At 38.5% G+C, this 21,918-nt stretch overlaps 1 protein-coding gene across 7 annotated transcripts in view; it reads left to right on the top strand.

The window, feature by feature from the left end:
- The window catches only part of sxc (O-linked N-acetylglucosamine (GlcNAc) transferase sxc), a 247,116-nt gene extending 225,692 nt beyond the window's left edge, over positions 1–21,424 (top strand). For 5 of the 7 annotated variants that reach the window (XM_065868419.2, XM_017089044.4, XM_017089042.4 and 2 more), the window contains one exon: positions 20,951–21,424. In XM_065868419.2, coding sequence (XP_065724491.1) covers positions 20,951–21,209 — 259 coding nt within the window. In that variant the 3' untranslated portion in view covers positions 21,210–21,424. Of the gene's footprint in view, positions 1–15,978; positions 16,069–16,130; positions 16,196–20,950 lie in introns of those variants that run through there. The other 2 variants (XM_065868423.2, XM_036822220.3) reach the window with 1 other exon arrangement.
- Positions 21,425–21,918: the final 494 nt, after the last annotated feature.

The following is a 21,918-nucleotide window of genomic DNA, read 5'->3' as shown; positions in this document are numbered from 1 at the left end:
ATGGGTAATTACCCAAGGCAAGTTTGGCAATCAGTAAGCCCTTCAGCAAATGCGGTGTTGATTTCTGCGGACCTATACACACATAACCCCGAATACGCGGAAAGCCTCCAATAAAGAGATATCCCGCCGTTTTCGTATGTCTCGTCGTCAAGGCGGTGCATATTAGGGTGGTCACAGATTTGAGCACAGAAGCATTTCTGTCTGCTCTGAAGAGATTCTCTGGACGTCGCGGTCTCACCACAGATATTTACTGTGACCACGCGACCAATGTCGTTGGCGCCTCCAATCAGCTGCACGACCTACGGAAGTTCCTTTTCAATGAGAACACTCAAACCGCAATTCAACAATTTTGTGCGGCTGACTTCATCAGCTTTTACTTCATCCTCAGGGCTCCGCATTTTGGTAGGCTATGGGAAGCGGCAGTAAAGAGCGCAAAAGGCCTACTCAACAAATCCGTTGTAAACACCAAGTTTACGTACCATGAGCTTTCAACAGTCGTGGTTGAAATAGACCATCCTTAACTCACGCCCCTCACACCGATGTCATCAGATCCGAACGATCTCTCAGTTTTGACAGCAGGTAACTTTTTGACGGGAAGATCACTGCGCCATGCCAGAACGTATCGTCAACGACTCTAAAGCCAGCACATTGCAACGATTTAAAGCAGTCACGGCGTTAAAGCAGTCCTTTTGGCATCGCTGGTCGACAGACTATTTCAACGCACTCCGATCAAGAACTAAATGGACTTCCCCATCGCCAAACGTCGCTGTCGGTACCATGGTGCTTATTAACAAAGATAATGTAGCACCTCAGCACTGGAGAATGGGTCGGATCGACAACAGAGTCCGAGTCGTTCAGCTGCGCAGCGCCAAGGGAACCTGTTGCCGCCCTGTTCACAAGCTGTACTTCCTATGTCTTGAAAGTGGATCCTTGCAACGGGGCCGGGATGTTGGATCACATTATTAACAAAATACTGTATAACCCTAATGTCTACAGATGTACAGCTGTAAGCCCTCTAATAACTCTCTGCTCTGCTCGGCTTAACGAGCGTTCGAAAATAAAAGCATTAGCATATGATCTTTGAAAGAGAAAAGTCGTCTTGGTCTTGAGTTTCGGTTGTTCGATCAGCTTATACTTAACATTTATAATTATAGCAAACGCTCTATAATTCAACGTTCATCAACAATATATTCGCAGGAGCCTTCTTTATCCTGCTACAAATCGCTTTAAGCTTAGGAGAAATCATTGTTGTTGCTTGTAGCAAAGCATATAAATATTTCTACGTATGAGTGATTCTTTGTGAAAGGTTTCGAGACTTTCTTTATAGACTCAAAACAATTTCATATATTTATCACAATATTATACCATTGATGTTGGATAACAAAAATAAAAATGAATCCATTTGATAAAAGCAAAGATATGGCAATGCTTTATTTTCGTTAAGTTTATGTATAACTTTAAATTACATGGTTTAAAAAAACTCCTTTATTATTATTTTTTCCAACTTATCGAATCGCAGACTTATTAGCATCGATCCCTTCTGTAAGAGCATAACGATGCATTCTAAATCATACAAGTGATATGATTAAGTCTCGTTGAATTTTCGGACCCGTAAACATTATTTCGTTTGGAAATCTACTTTCTGGGCAGGACTTATATGTCCTCGTATTCATCCATAAATGGTATTATCCCTAGCTTGAAGATCTTCACTGTGTAATGGCTCAAACTCTTTGACTTCCCAAAACCTTTTTAGTGCGTCTTCCAGCCCAGGGGTACGAGCAAAACTGCAACGACTTATCTTACTATTGGCGTTTTGTAGTTCACCCCCTACAACTCACCCCAAACTGTCTGTTTATCGGGGGTGCAGTTTAAGGAAGGTTTTCTGGAATCATTCATTGGGAAGTTTGGACCCCATCTTCGATTTGGTTAAGAGATATAGGCCGAGTTGCAGCTACATGAGTAGATCATGAAAAATTACATATACGGGACTTACATTCTACAATTACTGAGAATTTCATAATTTTTCAAACCTCGGTGATTCCTCATATTATCTGTTGAATATGCTGCATTTCAGTTGCAAGCGTTTTACAAGCTCTTCTCCATGACAAAATCTAGTTCCGAACAGAAATCCAATAATAGCTTGCAAATCTTCCTACAAACTAATGACGCAGCTGCTGGTTTTGACTGAGATAGGAACTCTGGAGTAGATTGGCTTGTATGTAATGTAGTATGGTAGGAACTTTTACACAACGTGCTTCGCGATTTCGAATTACATGCCACTAGCATTTGTCCTTGTCTCAGACAGTTAAAACAGAGAAACAACTGTTGTAAGCTAACATAGGCTCTTTGAGTGGTTGAACAAAGCACTGCATTCCAAAAATTGGCAACACGATTATCGATTATATCGCTCTCACGTTGGTAGCGACGAAAAATCAAGCTTACTGTTATAAACAAGTTTTGATGTTTTATTTACCTTAGATAACTGCAATAAAAATTTCAGTATCTGATCCCAATGACTACAATGATTTTCTAAGAGCAGAAATGGTATCTAGAATCGCCCGCATATTTTTTCGCAAAAATTAAAGTCGAGTGCAGCGGTAATAGTTTTTGAACCAAGAAAAGCTGCCATTTTTGAGTGTACATAACTTTAAATATTTAGGACAATGTGTTATACCGTGGCAAAAAGTAAGGTGAATTTATTTATTTTATTTTTCCTTATTAATTTTTTAAAATAAATTGTATCCCCTTTAAAGTAATCCCTTCCCTATAAAATACACTTTTGCCATCGTTTTTTCGAATCCTCGAAATATGCAAAATAATCCCTTGCCGGATTGTCATATCCGATTTTTGGTTATCTCCCCAATCGACTCGAAACGTCGAAACTACACACGGAGCCAAATCAGGCGATTATGGTGGTTGCGTAACGATATGCGTCGAATTTTTGGCGAAATGGTCACATATGTAGAACAAGTGAAATGTGAGCCGGTGCATTATCATGATTCAAAACCCAATACTTGTTGGCCCATAATTCCGGTATTGTTAGACGAATTGCTTCACGCAAACTTCGCATAACGCTCAAATAATATTAACAGTTTGGACTGGAAGGAAAACATAGTGCACAAAGCCACGAAAATCAAAAAAAATGTCATCATGACCTTGATTTCTTGCCGACTTTAACGTGCACTATTCGATCTGGTCTTGCCTTTAGCACTACATTCGCTTCATTGATCGTACTTTTCAGGGTCGTAAGCATAAATCCAAGTCTTATCTCCCGTAATCATGCATTTGAGCTTGTCCTAATAGTCAGAAAGCATTGTTTCACATACATCAACGCGATAACTTTTTTTTGGAAGAAATTGCACTCTTAAAATGCACGCTTTGTTGTTTGGTAAACACAAGTGTAAATGTATTAGTGATAATTACTATGTTTATGCTAAGGGTTTCATGATTTCTTGAAAGCGTGAAATAAAATTTGCTCCTGTTTATGCGACGCGGCCCAATTCATGCATTTTATCAATCGCAGCTGACAGAGATGCCGGACCGGTGGAAAAAGGTGTGAGCGATAATTAAACCGTAAATTTTTTTCGATGCGCATGAAATAATCTTGCTAATATTAAAGACCAAGTGTGTGCAAGCCAGTATAACATTTTATCTACCATCAAAATGAAAGATAAAAACTAGTTTCCATTGGCACTGTGTTAAAAAATAATTTGTTAAAAGTAAGGTGTATTTATGTATTTATATCGATCTGGCAACTCCGATAATTATATAGAGTTACCGCAGTTTAATTGTGACCATTTCACGCTTTCAGGTTGAATTCATAGTCAACTTTCGTGTGTTGCCGAATTCACGAAATGGCGTTTATGCACACACGAATTGGCTGAAATCGCGAAATGAAAGCGTGAACTCGTCATCGCATAAACACAGTAAATGACACGAAGTTTAAATTGAAAACTCACCTTACCTTTTGCCCACAGTATGTCAAAAGTTGAAGAATCCAAGGGCTCTACAGATTCAAATAAAAAAGAAATTCGGTACTACAGTTTTTGACAATTAATTGCATTTAAAAATTTTGTCAGGAGGAAGAGGGTTTACAGAAAGAGAGTTTGGAGAACGATAGATTGGAGAAAGAGCGTTTGGAGAAAGAGAAGTTGGAGAGAGACAGAGCGTGGAGACTTCGATGGCAGAGTGAGGGTACCGTGGGCAAACGGACATAACGGAACGCACCGAACTTTGGACTCTGCCGTGGACTTTGCCCACAGTATATCAAAAGTTGAGGAATCCAAGGGCTCTACAGATTAAAATTAAGAGAAAATCGGTACTACAGTTTTTAACAATCAATGGTATCTAGCCATTTTGTGAGGAGTGGAATAACACCCCACAAATTGCAGCGTCAATTATACATGGTGGCTTGCCGGCTATCAAATACGCGAAGAGAGTTTGGAGAAAGAGAGTTTAGAGAAAGTAAAGTTAAAAAAAGACAGTTTTTAGAAAGAGAGTTTGGAGAACGAGAGTTTAAGGAGAGAGTGGAGACTTCGATGACAGAGTGAGGGTGCCGTGTGCAAACGGAAAGCACCGAACTTTGGACTCTGCCGTGGACTTTGGACCAGGAGAAGAAGGGCCACATCTCAGCAGCGGGACAGGGCGCCTGCGTGCCACATGCCACAGAAGGCTCAGCAGGATAGCGCCAAGACATTGGACTCCAGGTGGTAGCCGTGGGTCTGTGGAGTGGAGAGTTCCAGCGAGCCGTGCGCAAAAGGAAAAAAAGCGGTTCCCGGAAAGCGGATCACGAGGAGTCAGTCCAAAAAGATCAGTCAGCTATTAAAGTCAAAGTCAAAGTCAACCAAAAGCACGTGAACAACCTACAACCTGCCTATAAGGAGCAAGATCGCTACGTCGAGACGTTCGTGATTGGGACATCAGGAATCTCCGAATTGAGACATAGGTAGCTGAGGTCTAGAGGACATCACACGGCTAAGTCAAGGCGGTTTGTTTCATACCTTGTCGGGACCAAAGTGGTCCGTCAGAGTCGAGCAATAGAGTCCTGCGACGAGTAACCGTGAACTTGAGGGGAAGTTGTCTAGACCCAGTGTGCCTTGCCCGACTGAGCAGGACCTGGCGCGAATGACGAACGGTCGACCGATTGGTGGGTTCAAAAAGCGTTGTCCTGGAGAGCCCAGCGATTACCGGAAAAGTCCCGGAACAGCAACCTACCAAAACCCCGATTGCCAGAAAACCACTCTACCAGCCAGAAAGGGGGAGCAGTCGAGTTGAAGCATTCAAGAGGCGTTGCCCTGGAGAGGCCGAACGGTTGAGCAAGTCCCGGAACGGCGATCGTTCAAGGGGCAGAGACCACGATACATCGAGCACCGCAGCAAGCAGGATAAGGAGCAGAGCAGAGGACATCAAAAGCGAAACCAGTAGACATCACCACGCAACCACGTCGCGATCGCCACGGAAAACCCATCGAGTAGCGGAGGAACGTCACGGACGACAAGCAATAGGGTGAGTCCCTTGGTGAAACGTTCGCCTCCGCTAGGCGTAAAGCAAAGTGAACTGATAGTCAGCTTCCTGCCATTGGAGCCAGCGCGAGGCGACACCGAGACCAACCGAGCCACCCACCCCTGTAATAAGTAAAACGAAAATAAACCAACTGTTATCCCTTGAATTCTATGCATTCTCACTGATCTACGGAGCAATCTCGTCACATGAATTTGGTGGGACGAACACAATATCTACTCAGCTAACCGCACAAATCTCGTACCGAGCGGACCAACAAAATCAGTGCTTTACAATTTTCAGCAAAGGCATCTTAAAATTGGTTCCAAAAAAGAAAACACAAAATTTTTGCATCTTTGGGGTCCTATTCTCGGAAGCCTTGCATAGAGAAACTTTTGGGGAACACAGTTAAAAATGGCGATTCAAAGTGAAAAAGATTTTCTAGAGCAATCGAGGTAAATTTTTGATGTTACATAGGGCTATTAACACCCATCTACATGCCCAAAATTCTTCAAATCGGACCATTCATTAAAAAGTTGTAAGCAATTAACGTGTGCAATCTCGGATACAGCCGTTTGCTGCATGCATATCTGCATCTCCCTCGCATTCCATTTAGCTGACTAACGGGTATCTAATAGTCGAGGCCGTCGACTATAGCGTTCTTTTTAGTTTTTAAACTATGGCGTACACAGTATTTTAAAATACCATTTCAACGACACAAGTCTGTAGCTCTAGTTTTTTACAAATTGCGGGCGATAAAATCTTAGCTATTAATAGCTGTTTTCCAGCTAAACTAGCGTGGTTTTCCAAAAGTGTTAGAACTAAGGTTTCTAATATAAAACTGTTTAATACCATTTAAACGTTTCCAACGCCTTAAAATAGAGTTTGAAAACGCACAAACAAAATTTCATGCCCACGCAGCGTATGTAAGTTGTACTGAACTGGTAAATGAGGCCATTTTTATTGATTAATATCTATGAAACGTGACTTTACAACAATGTGTCAATGTCAAAATGTTTAAACAGTTGAAGCCATTATTAATCAATAAAAAGACGAAACGAAAATGTGTTTAAAACTGTTGGCTATACTTGTAAAACTTTGGTATTAAGACAATTTATATTTATGATGCGTGCATATTATTTAAAAATACCTTATTAGCGACATGTAGCACATAGCAGTTCGCCTCTTAGTACTTCACACGAAAGATAGCTATTTATGGATAATTCTCCGATACACTCGTTTGCAGAAGAAATTGTTTTTGGAGTTCATCGTTAAAACTGCGTTTTCTAGACTAATTTGGGCTCCCTGTACACACTGGTGCTACTTAAAAAACATTCTAAAGAATCGTTCTTAAAATATTAGCGAAAAACATTTTTTTATGTAGTATTAAAGAGCTCTACTCGACTCGGGCTCTCAGCTGCACCTAATAATAACCTGATTCGCAAACCAGCTTCAAACAAAGAAGTCAAGGACTTCAGCATCTGAAACAGGAGTAGGAGATTCCAATTTTGTGACGGATGGTCTCTCTAATATTACAACGCAGTTCCAAACATGCGAATACTTAGTTAACATTACCGCAGAAATCGCACCGAGCGACAGCTTAGTTTAAATGTCGACATGGGAAACTGGAACCGCAAAATATACTGTTAGCTGACCCCAAGTTTTATGCTCCCCAGCGTGTGGACCTCTTAATTGGAGCTAGCTTTTTCTATGAGCTGTTGTGCGTTGGGCAAATCAAGTTTCCCCCTCAATTGCTTCTAATACAAAAAAAAACCCCCCTGGGTTGAGTTGTTTCTGGAGGTTATGACCCATGGCTCCTCCTTAATTTCGCCTCATGATCTACCCCGCTAGTAAGGAAAAAAATTTGGATCGGTTAGATTATCTTCTTCGACGAATTTGGGAAGTGGAAAACTTAGACTGTTAGGAACACTGCGTAAGGCATGTAGCTTGTTTGCCAGTTGGTGATTATTCTGTTTGATTACCTGCCAAACTGAATCTTAATCTGTTGGAAGAGTCCTACCAGCAAGTTCATCGTAGATTCTTGTCCGTTGGGGCGGGGTGGCTTGATCGTTGAAATTAGGTGAAGCCCGAAGATCGAAAGGTACGCAAAAAACACGGGAGTACTTTGTGGTTTTTACGCAACGTGCATAGATGTTTATTGGATCACTTGGAAAAACGCACTACTTAAGCCTATTTTAACTTAAGCGCTCCAGAGCAGAGCGGAGACTTAGGGGAGATATGTTGAGGGAGAGACATCTGGATAAAACTGCGCGCTCGACACTGCCTCCTGGAATTAAACGCCCGTCGTCTACCGTCATTTGTAGGAAGCGTGGACATATACGCACCGGGTGGTTCTTCTTCGAACACAGATCGCAGCCTTTGGGTATCGGAACTAGCCTGGTGTTGAAGGAATTGATTTTTGGAAATTCTGCCACTCGATTTGTGTCTTTGGACTGGACGTGGAGGAAATTGGCAGATCGGAAGCCATCGACGGCCTCAAGAATTCGATGGCGCTCCGTCAAATAGGAATCAAGCTCAAGCCACGTAAGAATTTCGGCTTTATTTTGGATGGATTGCTCCCATAACACCAGTTTACAAAAAAAAATTGATGAAATACGCCTTTCAGGAAACCTTTCTTTTCCGGTAAGATACATCTCCCTGATTAAGAAAAGGGCACTTAAAATGTTTTCTATGGTACCAATTTTTTTTTAGGTGTAAAAAACGTTTTTTTTTTCTAACTCGAGTTGTGATAAACCAAATTCGGTCATCATTTTACAGGTAATAGAATGCCCTTTAACTTTCTTATCCACATCATTGAGTTCCATTCATTAGTTTAAAAGCTACACTTCGTCAAAGTTGAAAAATTTGAAAAAAATGAAAAAACGCTGGCATAAATTGCTTCTTTAAAAATACACGCCTTAAAACCGAAATTAGTTTTATGCTGTTTTCTTGAAGGATGAACCTTAACGGAGAATATGAACCATTGATCACGACAATTCGTTGGTAAATCGATTTTCAGTAGTTCAGTATTCGGGAGCAGCGGCCGTTAGACACTATTTTAAATTTTCAGTGTTGGGGAACGTAAGAATTTGGTGCAAGTTGTTATGCATAACGTCAGTTTCCTTGCTATTAGTGGTGGGTAAGCTAAAAAGTACGCGATTGCAGGTACGAGGAAATCATTTTCATATATTTTTAGCAAGAAAATAGCAAATCACAACTCGAGTTAAAAACAAGGAAGAACGCTATAGTCGAGTACCTCGACTATCAGATACCCGTTACTCAGCTAAATGGAGATATGCAAGCAGCAAAGCGAGATTAAAATGCGCCACCTACCGGCGGTATACAGATTTAAGCGTTATGGGCGTTAGAGAGGGCGTGGCAAATTTTTTTTGGATCAATCGATAGGTATTGACGAGACCAATACATTTCAGTTAAAATTTTTATTCTAGCATCAAAACTGTAGGAGCCACAGTTTTGGGCGGTTTGTGGGCGTTAGAGGGGGCGTGGCACTCTACTGAAACAAACTTGCGTTGCGCAGGAATCTCAGGAATCTGCGTGCCTAATCCCAGTATTGTAACTCTCATAGTTTCCGAGATCTCAGCGTTCATACGGATAGACGGACAGACGGACATGGCTAGATCGACTCGGCTAGTGATCCTGATCAAGAATATATATACTTTATGGGGTCGGAAACGCTTCCTTCTGCCTGTTACATACTTTCCGACGAACCTAGTATACCCTTTTACTCTACGAGTAACGGGTATAAATATAAAAGTGAGAAAACCGTTATTTACACTTAAAAAAATTGGTACCATAGAAAAAATGTTAAGTGCCCTTTTCTTAATCAGGGAGATGTATCTTACCGGAAAAGAAAGGTTTCCTGAAAGGCGTATTTCATCAATTTTTTTTTGTAAACTGGTGTAATGAGAGAGTAAGCTTTGGTAGTTTTATCGAGTATATTGCCGTGAAAAGGTCCCGGAAAGTCGGCCAGCGAAGATAAACGCCCGAGAAAACCTCTTTTGTCGATAAGAAGGAGCCGACAGCCATAAGACGTGGTAATATGGGACGGAGTTACTGAAGCTTGAGGTATTTGGGAGGAGCCTGTTGGATTTGTTCTATGATCTACGCGGCAAACATTTCATAAGTGTAGTACGTTTGGTAATACTTGGATGTTAGTATGGATTTGGTGTCTGCGGCGCTCTCGCCTGCAGCCACTACGCAATCGGAGCACATATGTTGCTTTTACCGTTTGCCACAAGGAATTAAAATGATCGCGCCGAATTTTAGAGACGGATTACGTTAGGGTAGGAGCACCTGGAGCGTTCACAGTGGCCTCAAAGTGGATCAGACAGTCAGCTGTGGCCATAAATCGGGTTAAGGCGGATTTTACTGATGTTGCCATGACGTAAAATAATTTGAAATTTTAATTCAGAAGTAAGGCAACGGACTGGAATCAAATTGGAATTTAGGAACCAATCAAGATTGTAAATATCACACTGTTTGATAGGCAGAGTCAATAAATATTTATTACTTATGTAAAGAATTACGGACTTTAATTATGTTTGTTTGGAAGGAACATTTATTGTGAGCTCTTAACCCACTGTGCACTGGCGAAAATAGCGATGTACGTATGTATGTACACTGTACATATGTACATATGTGGGGTGCGAATAGCGGAATAACGTTGCGGGAATTGGAAAGACTTCGCTTATGTTTGTTTGTCGGTGCGTTTGTTTGTCACCTGCACAACTAAATTGCAGACGATTTGCTGGAGTAAATTTGTGGATATTGTAACTATGTTTTAAATTTTGGAAATAATTTAGCCGTATTTGTAGGTCGGGAAAAGTAGTTGGAGTACTTAGAGTACTTAGAGTGGACTGTATTAGAATATGTATGTTAATATACACACTAAAGAAGACACTAAAAAATAAAGAGTGCAAATCTTAAGAAAAAACTTTGTGATCGGGAATTTTTTACTGCGGCTGAGTTATATTTTACACACAATTGGAATTGAAAATGTATTTGAGAAATATTTTAGTTGAAAAGTAGCTTGAAATATATACTGGAATTGTTTCAAGTGTACAATTGTGGGCAAAGGAAACTGGAATATTGTCGGGCACAAATAACGGAATGATAATACATAATTTCAATGCCGTTGCGTCGGATTAATCACGTTTGGATTTAGACAATATATCATACAGAAAGTTAGTCGAAAGAGGGTTAAAAAAACTGGCTGTATGACCCAAAAAAATATAGTAAGTGGACTTATCTGGAGCGGTTTAAGACTGCTGGGAAAAATCAAAGGAATCCGCAATGTTTTCGATTGAGTTACTAATATTGTCTATGTAAAAGCTATTCTATTTAAGTATTGAAGTGCGTGTAAGTTACTATTTTCGTTATCTATTTCTTTATACATTGAATTTTGAATATTATTGAAGAATTGTTTCATATTTTGTTGTTCTCTATTTATATGTTCTGTTATATTTGAAAATCGGAGCATGATTTCATGGGTTTTTCTAGGTAACAAATTTTGTCTTGATCTGATTCGTTAACTATCTTTTATATTCCTGTATTATTTATGGCTGTGTACAACCCTCCAGTTATCTAATAATTGATAATTGAGAGGTTATCTCCAATTTTAGTGTTTAGACAGAGAAAGTCTCCATCCCGTATTTCTACGTTTATTGGTAGTCGAACTTTTCTAAATGGTGGGTAGTAGGATTATTTTGTGTAGAGATTTTTAGTTTAGTAAATGGTGTTTCTAGTAAATTATTTGCAAGATTTATTTTTGCTTTATGTTAGGTTAAGAAATCTATTCCCAACAGAACATTAAAATAAGGGTGGAACTTGAAAAATAGAAATTGCGAGATTCCTGATTCTAAAAATTTTTTGAATGTAGTTAAATTTGAAAAATGAGTAATGTTGAAGTTGTTGAGGATCGTGTTGAATTGGATGTCTTTGTCAAGTTTTGTTCCGATTGAATCGGGGATAATATCTGGGTCTACAAAAGAGTATGTGGAGCCTGTATCGATTTGAAATTTCATGATTTGATTTGGGTCGTTGGGTGATGCTAGCTCTATAAATGGTAGGGCCGAACAATGAGTTAGCCTACTTAGGTATTCCATTGGTGTTTCGAGGCTTCTATTGGAAAATTTGTAGTATCTTCTATATTACATAAATAGGTGGGTTGTGTAGAATTCTGTCTATTATTAAAAGGGATATTACGGTTTGTGTTTGAATTATTATGGTCCCTGTCTGAGTCCCGTCTTTGGTTATTATTTTTGGAATTGGTGTTGTTCCTGTTATTATTGTTATCGTATCGGTTGTTGTTATTTCTTGAATTATTATCGTATCCATTGTTATTGTTGTATTGAATTGTTTTCGTAGCGATTGTTATTATTTCTTAAATTATTTTCGTAACGTCGTGAGTATGGTCTATCACGGTCATATGAATTGTCGCGTTGTCCAAGGTTAGTCTGAGACCGAAAAGCTTGTTCTGTTTTGCAAATCTGGGCTTTGTTTATGTTTGTTGGTTTCCAAGATCGGACGACATTCCGGAGGGGTTCCCTCAGTCCTATAAAAAATGCGTTTAAACAAATTTCGTCATATAATTCCTGCTTGTTCGCATTGCCCTTCTCATATGGGTCGTCCGTGTTAGTGAGGGATACCAGCTGGTCCCTTAGTCTTGCGCTTCCGAAATACAATTGGAGTTTTCATTGTGTTGTTTGTTTTGCTGACGTTTACCTCTGAAATTACTTCTTCTATGGATGTCAAACTACCACTACTCCTCAGTCCGAATCTAGTCCTAACTTTACTTGCATTATTCTTCTTATTTATTTATTTATAAGTAGTGTATTTTTCTTGTATTAATATTCGTAGTTTATGTCTCTTATATGGTATTTTTATAATACAAGGTGAGTTCCAAAGTAAACATGACTTTTAAAACAAAGACAGAACAAATAGTTTTTTCGGCAAAATCAATTTACTTTATTCAAAATAGTCTCCTTCTGCTTTAATACAGCGTTTTGCACGGTTCAAAAGCATGTCGAACGAGTGTTTTAGCTCTTTGCTCGGTATGGCCGCCAGTATGCCGGTGCTTTCCTTTCATCGGCAAATGCATTTTTCCGAAAAGGTAGAAGTCGCACGGTGCCATATCAGGTGAATACGGGGAGTGGTTGGTGGTTAAAATGTGATTTTTGGTCAAATAGTCGGACACAAGCGTCGATCGATGAGACGGCGCATTATCGTGCAACAAACGCCAACTTCCATCTTCGCGATATTCGGGCCGAACACGTCGAATACGGCGCACCAAACGCTTCAAACCTCCAAGGTAGAATACCGCATTAACGTTTTGGCCAGGTAGAACAAATTCTTTGTGGACAATACCCTTGGAATCATAAAAACAAATCAGCATTGTCTTCACTTTTGACCTCTCCAGGCGCGATTTTTTGGGTTTCGGCTCGTCCGGCGCCTTCCATTCAGCACTCTGGCGTTTCGTTTCGGGATCATATTGAAAACACCACGTTTCGTCACCAGTCACAATTTAGTAAAGGAAGTTCGGGTATTTTTTTGCCTCTTTAATGATGTCCTTCGAATGTTGAATTCTGAGCAATTTGTGGACGTCAGTCAATTTGTGCGGAACAAACCGTGCACACACCTTTTGTAAGCCCAAATGTTTGGTCAAAATGCGATAAATCGATGTTTTGGAGATGTTCTTCTATTTCCATGAATTTCAATGATGATTTCGGCTGATTTTTTATGAATTCACGCACAGTTTCGATGATCGGTGATCACGGATTTTGGTTGGCCCACATGTTCATCGTCATTTATGTTCTCACGACCACTTTGAAAACGTTGAAACCACTCGTGCACTCTGCTACGGGATAGGCAATCATCGCCATAAACTTGTTTCATCAATTTAAACGTTTCGGTAAAAGTTTTACCAATTTTAAAACAAAATTTAATGTTGGCTCCTTGTTCCAAACTCATTTTCGCACCGATGACAAAAACATACTGACACTTAAAACGCAATAACCTCACTTCCAATAGATGAAATGTCATGAAATTTTTACTGGAAGTCGATAAACGATAGCAGATTCTAACGCACCAGTTGACGTATAGATGGCGCCACTAGAGGGCGCTAGATTAAAAAAGTCCTGTTTACTTTGGAACTCACCTTGTATATCGTTCGAAGTACACAAACATATAAAAACATTTTATAGTTAGAACCGATCATAGGCCCCTTATTTGTTTTTTATAAATAACCCAAGTTTAAAACTAACAAGAATTAGACTATATTAAGAAGAATATGATTTTACAGTACAGTATCTTAAGGGAAAATACAATTGTATGGCAGTCGCACTTGCACGTAAAACAATAAATGATCTGAAAGATCAATACCATAAGGTACTAAAAGCCACTAAAAGACAGCAAAGTGGGCAATAAACCAGGACTAGGTTCGGATTTCCAATTGCAACCGATAACTACTAGCTTAATAAATATAATGCCATTCGAATTGATGTTAAACAAGGAAGAACGCTATAGTCGAGTACCCCGACTATCAGATACCCGTTACTCAGCTTATGGGACCAAGGGGAAATGGAGATATGCAAGCAGCGAAGCGAGATTGAAATGCGCCACCTACCCGTGGTCTCAATATAACTATGGTTATGTGGGTAAACAGACTTAAGCGTTATGCGCGTTAGAGTGGGCGTGGCAAACTTTTTTTGAATCAGTCGATAGGTATTGACGAGACCAATACGTTTTAGTTACAATTTTTTACCTTGCACGAAAATTGTGGGCGCCACTGATTTGGTCGGTTTGTGGACGTTAGAGTGGGCGTAGCATATTCGCGAAACAAACTTGCGCTGCGTATAAGGCTATGGAATTTAAATCTGAGATCCCATATTTCTATCTTTGATAGTTTCCGAGATATCCGCGTTCATATTTACGATTTTTTGAAGTTTGTGGGCGGTTTGTTGGCGTCAGACTTAAGCGTTATGCGCGTTAGAGTGGGCGTGGCAAACTTTTTTTGAATCAGTCGATAGGTATTGACGAGACCAATACGTTTTAGTTACAATTTTTTACCTAGCACGAAAATTGTGGGCGCCACTGATTTGGTCGGTTTGTGGACGTTAGAGTGGGCGTAGCATATTCGCGAAACAAACTTGCGCTGCGTATAAGGCTACGGAATTTAAATCTGAGATCCCATTTCTCTATCTTTGATAGTTTCCGAGATATCCGCGTTCATAGATCCCATTTCTCTATCTTTGATAGTTTCCGAGATATCCGCGTTCATATTTACGATTTTTTGAAGTTTGTGGGCGGTTTGTTGGCGTTAGAGTGGGCGTGGGACATTGCTGAAACAAACTTGCGCTGCGTAAGAATCTGAATGTTAAATCTCAATAGCCTAGCTCTTATAGTCTCCGAGATCTCAGCGTTCATCCTGACGGACGGACAGACGGACAGACGGACATGGCTAGATCGACTCGGCTTGTGATCCTGATCAAGAATATATACTTTATGGGGTCGGAAACGCTTCCTTCTGCCTGTTACATTCTTTCCGACGAATCTAGTATACACTTTTACTCTACGAGTAACCGGTATAAAAAGTAGTGATCTTGCATATATAGAAATTAAAATGTTTTTTTCTAACATGGTAAGCAAATAACAGAGGGATATTTAATACCAATAAAACATTCGATTTAATAAGTTTGCAGTTCAATTTATGTGTGACCTAACAATACCCTTCAGTTGTGCAGCTGTTGACGTCAGCAGAGAAGTCGGCGCAGCGTAGAAGACTGCCGACGAAATCGATCTTGCAACGAAGAGAGGCGGATATTCGGAGATTTTCCTCTCTTTTTTTGTCTTATAATCTGCCTGAACTCCGCGCTCGCAGAGACAAATTTCGGCCGGTCCGTTATGTCCGGCTATCGACTAACATTTCGGCGGAAAAATTTTCGTGGAGTAGCGACATGTGAATGCCATAATATTTTAGGAGCATTATTGTATATCGAAAAAAGCAACTAATGTTGTTTTATAAAAGTAAATTATTTGATTATAGTAAAATTAAGTAAATTTAATTTACTTATTATGTTATGTTTACGTGATATACATTAGTATTAAAATATAATTTTTTAGTTTAGTTATCGAAATTTAGTCCGTTAAAATTTATTTAAATATTTAAAATATTTTAATAGTAACATTTTTAGGAAATGTTAAAAATGAGACGTAAATTTTTTTCTTTAGAAAGGCACGCGCCAACAGCGAAGAGAAAACAAAAGAAATCAAGTAAAGGGGTGAGATGAAGACTTGTTGCATTCTGTTTGAGTTATTAAAGGGGAAGCAAGCCATTTAAATTGTGCGCAGCAGATTTAATTTTTTCGGTTCTTAAAGTGAAAATAATAAAGTCAGATAAGAGTTATATTAAGTTTAAGATGTTGTGCGTTGATCTTAGTTTAAAGTACGTAATTTTTGAAGGTATTTTATGGGTTCCGTAAGCCGAAAGTGGATAATGAAATCGTTTGGGCCAATAAAAATACGGAAGAGGGTTATACACAGCATTAAAAGGTAAGTATGCAAATAAACAAGTAAAAAGAATTTTTTAAACATATGCCCATACATTTTTTTAGGAGCGTTGTCCAAGGATTCGGAGGACCCCGACAAATGTTTAAGGAAGGCGATGATTAATGTAAAAAGCAAATTAACGAAACGTTAAACTAGGCTTACGAACAATTATTGTCTTTAACAGAAAACCTAAATAACACAATTTAATAAAAATTATATTTAATGTTATTATATTTAATAATTAATAATTTATATTTAATTAAAATAATTCTATATTTTCATAAGTTTTCACTCATTGGAAATATTTTGAACTTCCCAAGTGATTTCACGTGGACATGTCACCTGCAGGTTACATGCCATACGACAAATGAGTATAATGAACAATTGAAATCCCGAGTGACTTCGAAAAATTTTCATTTGCATTTCCACATGTGAAAAAGCTGACATCCCATTTAATTGTCCATATGGAGTATTACTCGTGCAAGGTGACAGGTCCCGCGGTGTTTACAAGTGAAACTTTTTTTTAACTGCAGGGCATTCACACGCATATCTTGTTTTCAGTATTCTTGCTTTCATTAGAATTCTACTTGAATGTTGGAAACGAGAGGGAAGGCCGTGAAACTATTTCTTTGAACATATTTTTATATTTTATTTAAACATAGGAAAGCAATTTCACCTTGAGAATAAAATAATTAGTTTGTAATTCTAAATTAATTTTGCCCTTTAATGGAAATGTGCTATATGCTTTTCAGCAAAAAGATATCAGTGGGAACTATAAAGAATTTGTATTTACACGAATCTGATTTCCCCCGTCAGGTAAACATGCTTACGTTCTTCGTTATTATTGGCTGCTGCTCTTGCTACCATCGCTGACACCTTCGCCGTTGGCCAATCTTAATTTTAAATGGCCGGTGCATTTTCATTATTGTATTTGTTGGATGCACTTAGTCGAGTTCAATCAACTAGGAAAATTTGCTGTCTAGGCGTAACTTGATTAGAGTGAACTTTATCTAGGGCATTGCACTGTTGTTGAATTGCGTTGTTGTATTATAAAGGAGCCTTGATGGTGTAGACGTTTTTCATCCAGCGAGACTGGTCCATTAAAGTCGTTCAGCTGTGTTGTTCCTGACAATACTTCTTCGAAGTCCGGTAAGTGTTGATTATTGATAATCTTACATTCTAGTTCTCGAAGGTTCGTGAGAGCATTAACGCAAGTACCATTGCTTAAATCTAACACATTTTCTGAGTTACAAATTACCTTATCATTATTTATTTGGGTTTCATTTTGCTTTAATTCTAAGTTTCTACAGTTATCTGTTTTAATGGTTTGGAGGCTAATAATATAAATGAGGTCGTTACAATTTGTGGCTAATTTAACTTTTGCTAACTCCAATAATTCTTCTATATTAAATAACAAAATTAATAATTTCCTCCGAGTTCTGGATAACTAACGTTGGTAAGTCGGTTTACTTATTTATTTAGTATGAAAAATAATGTTCTATTACTATTTTCATGTATGATTTTTCTGGTTTGTGTTTTAATAGTGGTCAATTTATTATCTTCTAGTTTCTTAGCTTTGTATCTATGTGTAAGTTTGGTTCCCAGCCATTTACCTATTTTTACGTGGACTATGTCTCCTGGCTTAAAAAGTTTTGATGCATTTTTGTGAAATGATTGTTAAATTCGAGGTCGGCGGTTTGTTTTTTATGTATTTTCTGTTTGATTTCTTTTTGTTTTTTCTGTGTCTTCTGGTGAAAATATATATATGGGGCTCTCTTTTATTACTGGATGGATCGATTTATTACATTCCTGAACTGCCTTTAAGATTAAGTATTCAAATGTCACGCTCCCGTTGTTTTTTTTAAGACACCGTACGATTTCGGATGGAGTTAAATGAAACATCTATATTTGTCCGTTACTTGTCGATGCGTTCGCGGCAGTTGTGTACTCTGATTTTTTAAGTTGATCCTCTAACGTAAACCTGATTGCTGCTGCGCCTAATTTGCGTTCATTGTTCAGTATTTTATATTTAGGCATACAAAAAGCAATTAACATTACCCGCAACGGATTTTTATTTTCTTCAGACTTTTGTCTTTTGCTTTTGACTCTGGCATGTATTGCAAATTTTTCATATCTGAAGGTACTCCACACACTTCTTTACATGCAGCAGAGGTATATGGCACCAGTTGGGATGGCGGAAGGTGGAGGATCCATAGTAGATGATTATGGGCTATGATGTCGTCCACGCTGTACTTTCAACGTGTCGTAGGAGTTGAGCAGGTCCTTGCGCTTCAACGTCTTCAGTTCGGTGTGCTTCTCCATGGCTGCCCTGGAGAGATAGTTGCTACCCAGATTTTTTTGGGTACTGCGCATTTTGGGGCTCCTCCGTCGGCATCTTACCTATATTATCCTGCTTGCTGGATGTCCTTTTCGTACTGGCCATTCCCCGCGCCAACTGCGTCAGGCTCCGGGCCAGATTTTGCGTTTGATTCTGGCCTTTGCGCTGCATAGTAATATTATTTGCCGAGGTTTTATTTACAATCGACGAGACGTCCCAACGAACATGTAAATGACATTCAGGGTTGAATGGAAGCTTTGCTTCACGGGTACCATTCAATCCTCTCCTGGAATTTCCTTTGATTTTTCCGAGCAGCAACGGAAATAAAATTATTTGCCGGTCATACAGCCAGTTTTTCGAACCATGTTTCGACTATCTTTCTGTATGATATATTTTCTTAATCCAAAAGTAATTTATCCGAAGTAACGGCATTGAATGTATGTATTTTAATTCCGTTATTTATGCGCGACAATAACCCAGTTGCCTTTACCCACAATTGTACACTTTAAACAATTCCAGTAGACATATCAGTGCTACTGTTTAATCGATATTTTTCTCAAATATATTTTTAGTTCCAAGTCACAGCTTAAATTCTCGATTCTAAGTAAGCAGCGAGTATATATTTACATAAATATAGTACTTTTAACACAGTTCGCTTCTAGCATTACTTATAATAGAGTCCACCTTTACCGCTTTTCTCTTTCCACAATTATGACTTAATTACTTCCCAAAACTTAAATATAAATCCTAATATCCGCAAAATTACTCCAAAAATTAAAAAATTATTAAATTAATTAAAATTAAACGTTTTAAGACCGCATAGACCAAACATACATAAATGAAATACATACATTAAATGCCGTTGCTTCGGATTAATTACTTTTGGATTAAGACAATATATCATACAGAACGTTAGTCGAAATATGATTCGAAAAACTGGCTGTATGACCGGCATATAATAATTTTATTTCCGTTGCTGCTAGGAAAAATCAAAGAAAACTCCAGGACAGGAAAATTGTAAGATTATGAAATCCGACTTGAAGGACCAAAATTATGGGGCGGGGTGGCTTGATCGCTGAAATTGTAGGATCCCAAGAAAACTTGTTCGAAAAAAACTCTTTAGAACTTTTGGGCTGTTGCGCGACGTGCTCGGGTGTTTATTGTATCACTTGGAAATAGGAACTACTAGGCCTAGCTTAACTAAAGCGCTCCAGAGCGAAGCGCAGACTTAGGGGAGAGTTGGAGAAAGAGAGCATTGGGCAGTGAGAGCGAGTGAGATGTAGACATCTGGAGAAAACTGCAGCTTGAGACTGCCGCTAGAAATTAAACACCCTTTTGGCGTGAACAAACTTAGGAATTTCCAAAATCTCTCACTAGTGCTTGCTGTCAAAAAAAATACTCATACACAGATTCATCGCGAAGCTGTAACAGAAAGTCCTTAAAGCTTCATTTGCATTCGGCTTGCTCTGGGCTCAACCGACGAGAGATTTTTTTTCGCTCGGTCGGATCATGTGTTGGCTTCCACACCTTTTCTTCGTAAATACTCGCCAAGAAGTTTTTGTGTGTTTGTTTAAGCGTGTATGTGTGCTCTTCGCATAGCTTGGTAAAAAAATTTTCTGTGAGCTTAATGATGCAAGGGTAATCCTATTGCACCTTTCTGAATGGACAATGCAAGAGGTGAAAGAAGAAAAATTTCAGATAAACTGTCTTACCTAAACATACATGAAAATTTAAAATATTCCGTTGGTTTATGGTCGGTTACCATTAACGGCCAATATAAAGGAAATCTAAGTCACCCCATTCTACTAGCCATACATGCATACCAAGTACCTGCGGAGTCGTATTTTTATCCTTATTGAAAAACGCTCCTCTTTAAGTACCGAGGATATCAATTTATTATTAATTGTTAAATTTGTGTTTTACGAACGAAAAAGGGGGTGGTTGCTCAGAACTATAGCGATTGAGTCCCAATTTTCTAGGTCATTTATTTTTTTCTGATTAATACTTGTAGAGACTTTATACTTACTTGTAGAGTAAAAGGGCATATTTAATCCGAGAGGAAGTATGTCACACATAGATGCTTTTTCGACCCTATAAAGGCAAAGGTTCAAAGTAATATTTCAGTAATATGTTTAACTGGTTTTGGGTAAGAATGGATTAGCTGCTATTAAGCCGTAAAAAATGCCTAACAAATTTCCGCAGTGGCGTTGTATGCAATCTTGGGAACAGTCGCTTTGCTGCTTTTATGTCTCCATCTCCCTCGCACTCCGCTTAGCTGGGTAACGGGTATCTGATAGTAGAGGCAATCGACTATAGCGTTCTATCTAGTTTAAAAATGTATTTATGCAAAATATTGTCTAAATATCACCTCAGAAATGGGATGGTCCCAGAAAATTGTTGTATGAATAAAAGAAAACGGTGCTGTAAAACCAAACGAATTTTTGAAAACTGTTTTTGCAGTCACTAATAACATATTGCCTTTCCATTGGCACCTAAATTTTCATTTCAATTTCATTTATTAATGTGATTCTTTCATTTTAATTTCAGAGTGGCTGCCTCGCAGCTTGCTACTCTTGGATGTCCAGAGTTAATAGCTCATACAAGGGAAGAATACCAAAATATCGCCATACGCCTGGGTACAAAAAAAGAATATTTAAAAACCATGAGGGCAAAAGTATGGAAAGCCCGTGTGGAAAGTCCTCTATTTGATTGCTCACAGTATGCCAAAGGATTAGAAAAATTGTTCTTACGAATGTGGGAAAAATTTGAAAACGGTGAACTTCCCGATCACATTTCTGCAGCATAAACAAGTTAATTCGATAATTTTAATTTTAAAATGGGAATCACAAGCTATTAATTAAATTTTACCGTTGAAAGCCCAATTCTAACACAATATTGGTTACATGTAATCCTATTGCTACTTCCCGAAAAATACATCCCCCATTTCGTTATATATTAATAAGTTATTTGACATGTACAAACATTCTTGCTACTTAAAAATAAACGTTAACTGAGAGTCGGTCCAGATAGACCTTATCAAGAAAAAAGGAGATGTACAAAGATTTGCGGAGAATTCAAGTTATAGAAAATAAATTATTTATGAAACCTGTTACTCGTAGGGAATATGATATATTGTAATGTTGAAAAGTATGTAACAATTTAAAGGAAGCATTTTCGGTCCCATAAAGTATACTTATACTTGATCAGAACTCAATTCATCTCTAAGTCGTTAAAAATATTCACCATATATTGCACCCCTTATACCATCGATTAGAGTGGAACAAAGATGTACAGTTTGTCAAGTATTTTTTTGCAAACGTGAAAATGGCATAGAAATTCCTTAAATCACACTAAAAAACAAGAAATCAAAAAAACATGTTTGGGAGTCCACTCCCAACGCTAAATTTAACTTCTTTGCGATTGGCCAACATTCTTGAGAATCTGCATGCTAACTCCCTTTTAAAAATTCCGAGGTCACAGCGTTAATATGGACAGACAGAGCAGAGACGAATATG

The sequence above is a fragment of the Drosophila suzukii genome (assembly GCF_043229965.1).
Source record: "Drosophila suzukii chromosome 2 unlocalized genomic scaffold, CBGP_Dsuzu_IsoJpt1.0 scf_2c, whole genome shotgun sequence".
Taxonomy (NCBI): domain Eukaryota; kingdom Metazoa; phylum Arthropoda; class Insecta; order Diptera; family Drosophilidae; genus Drosophila; species Drosophila suzukii.
This window is presented reverse-complemented; position numbering and strand designations above follow the sequence as displayed.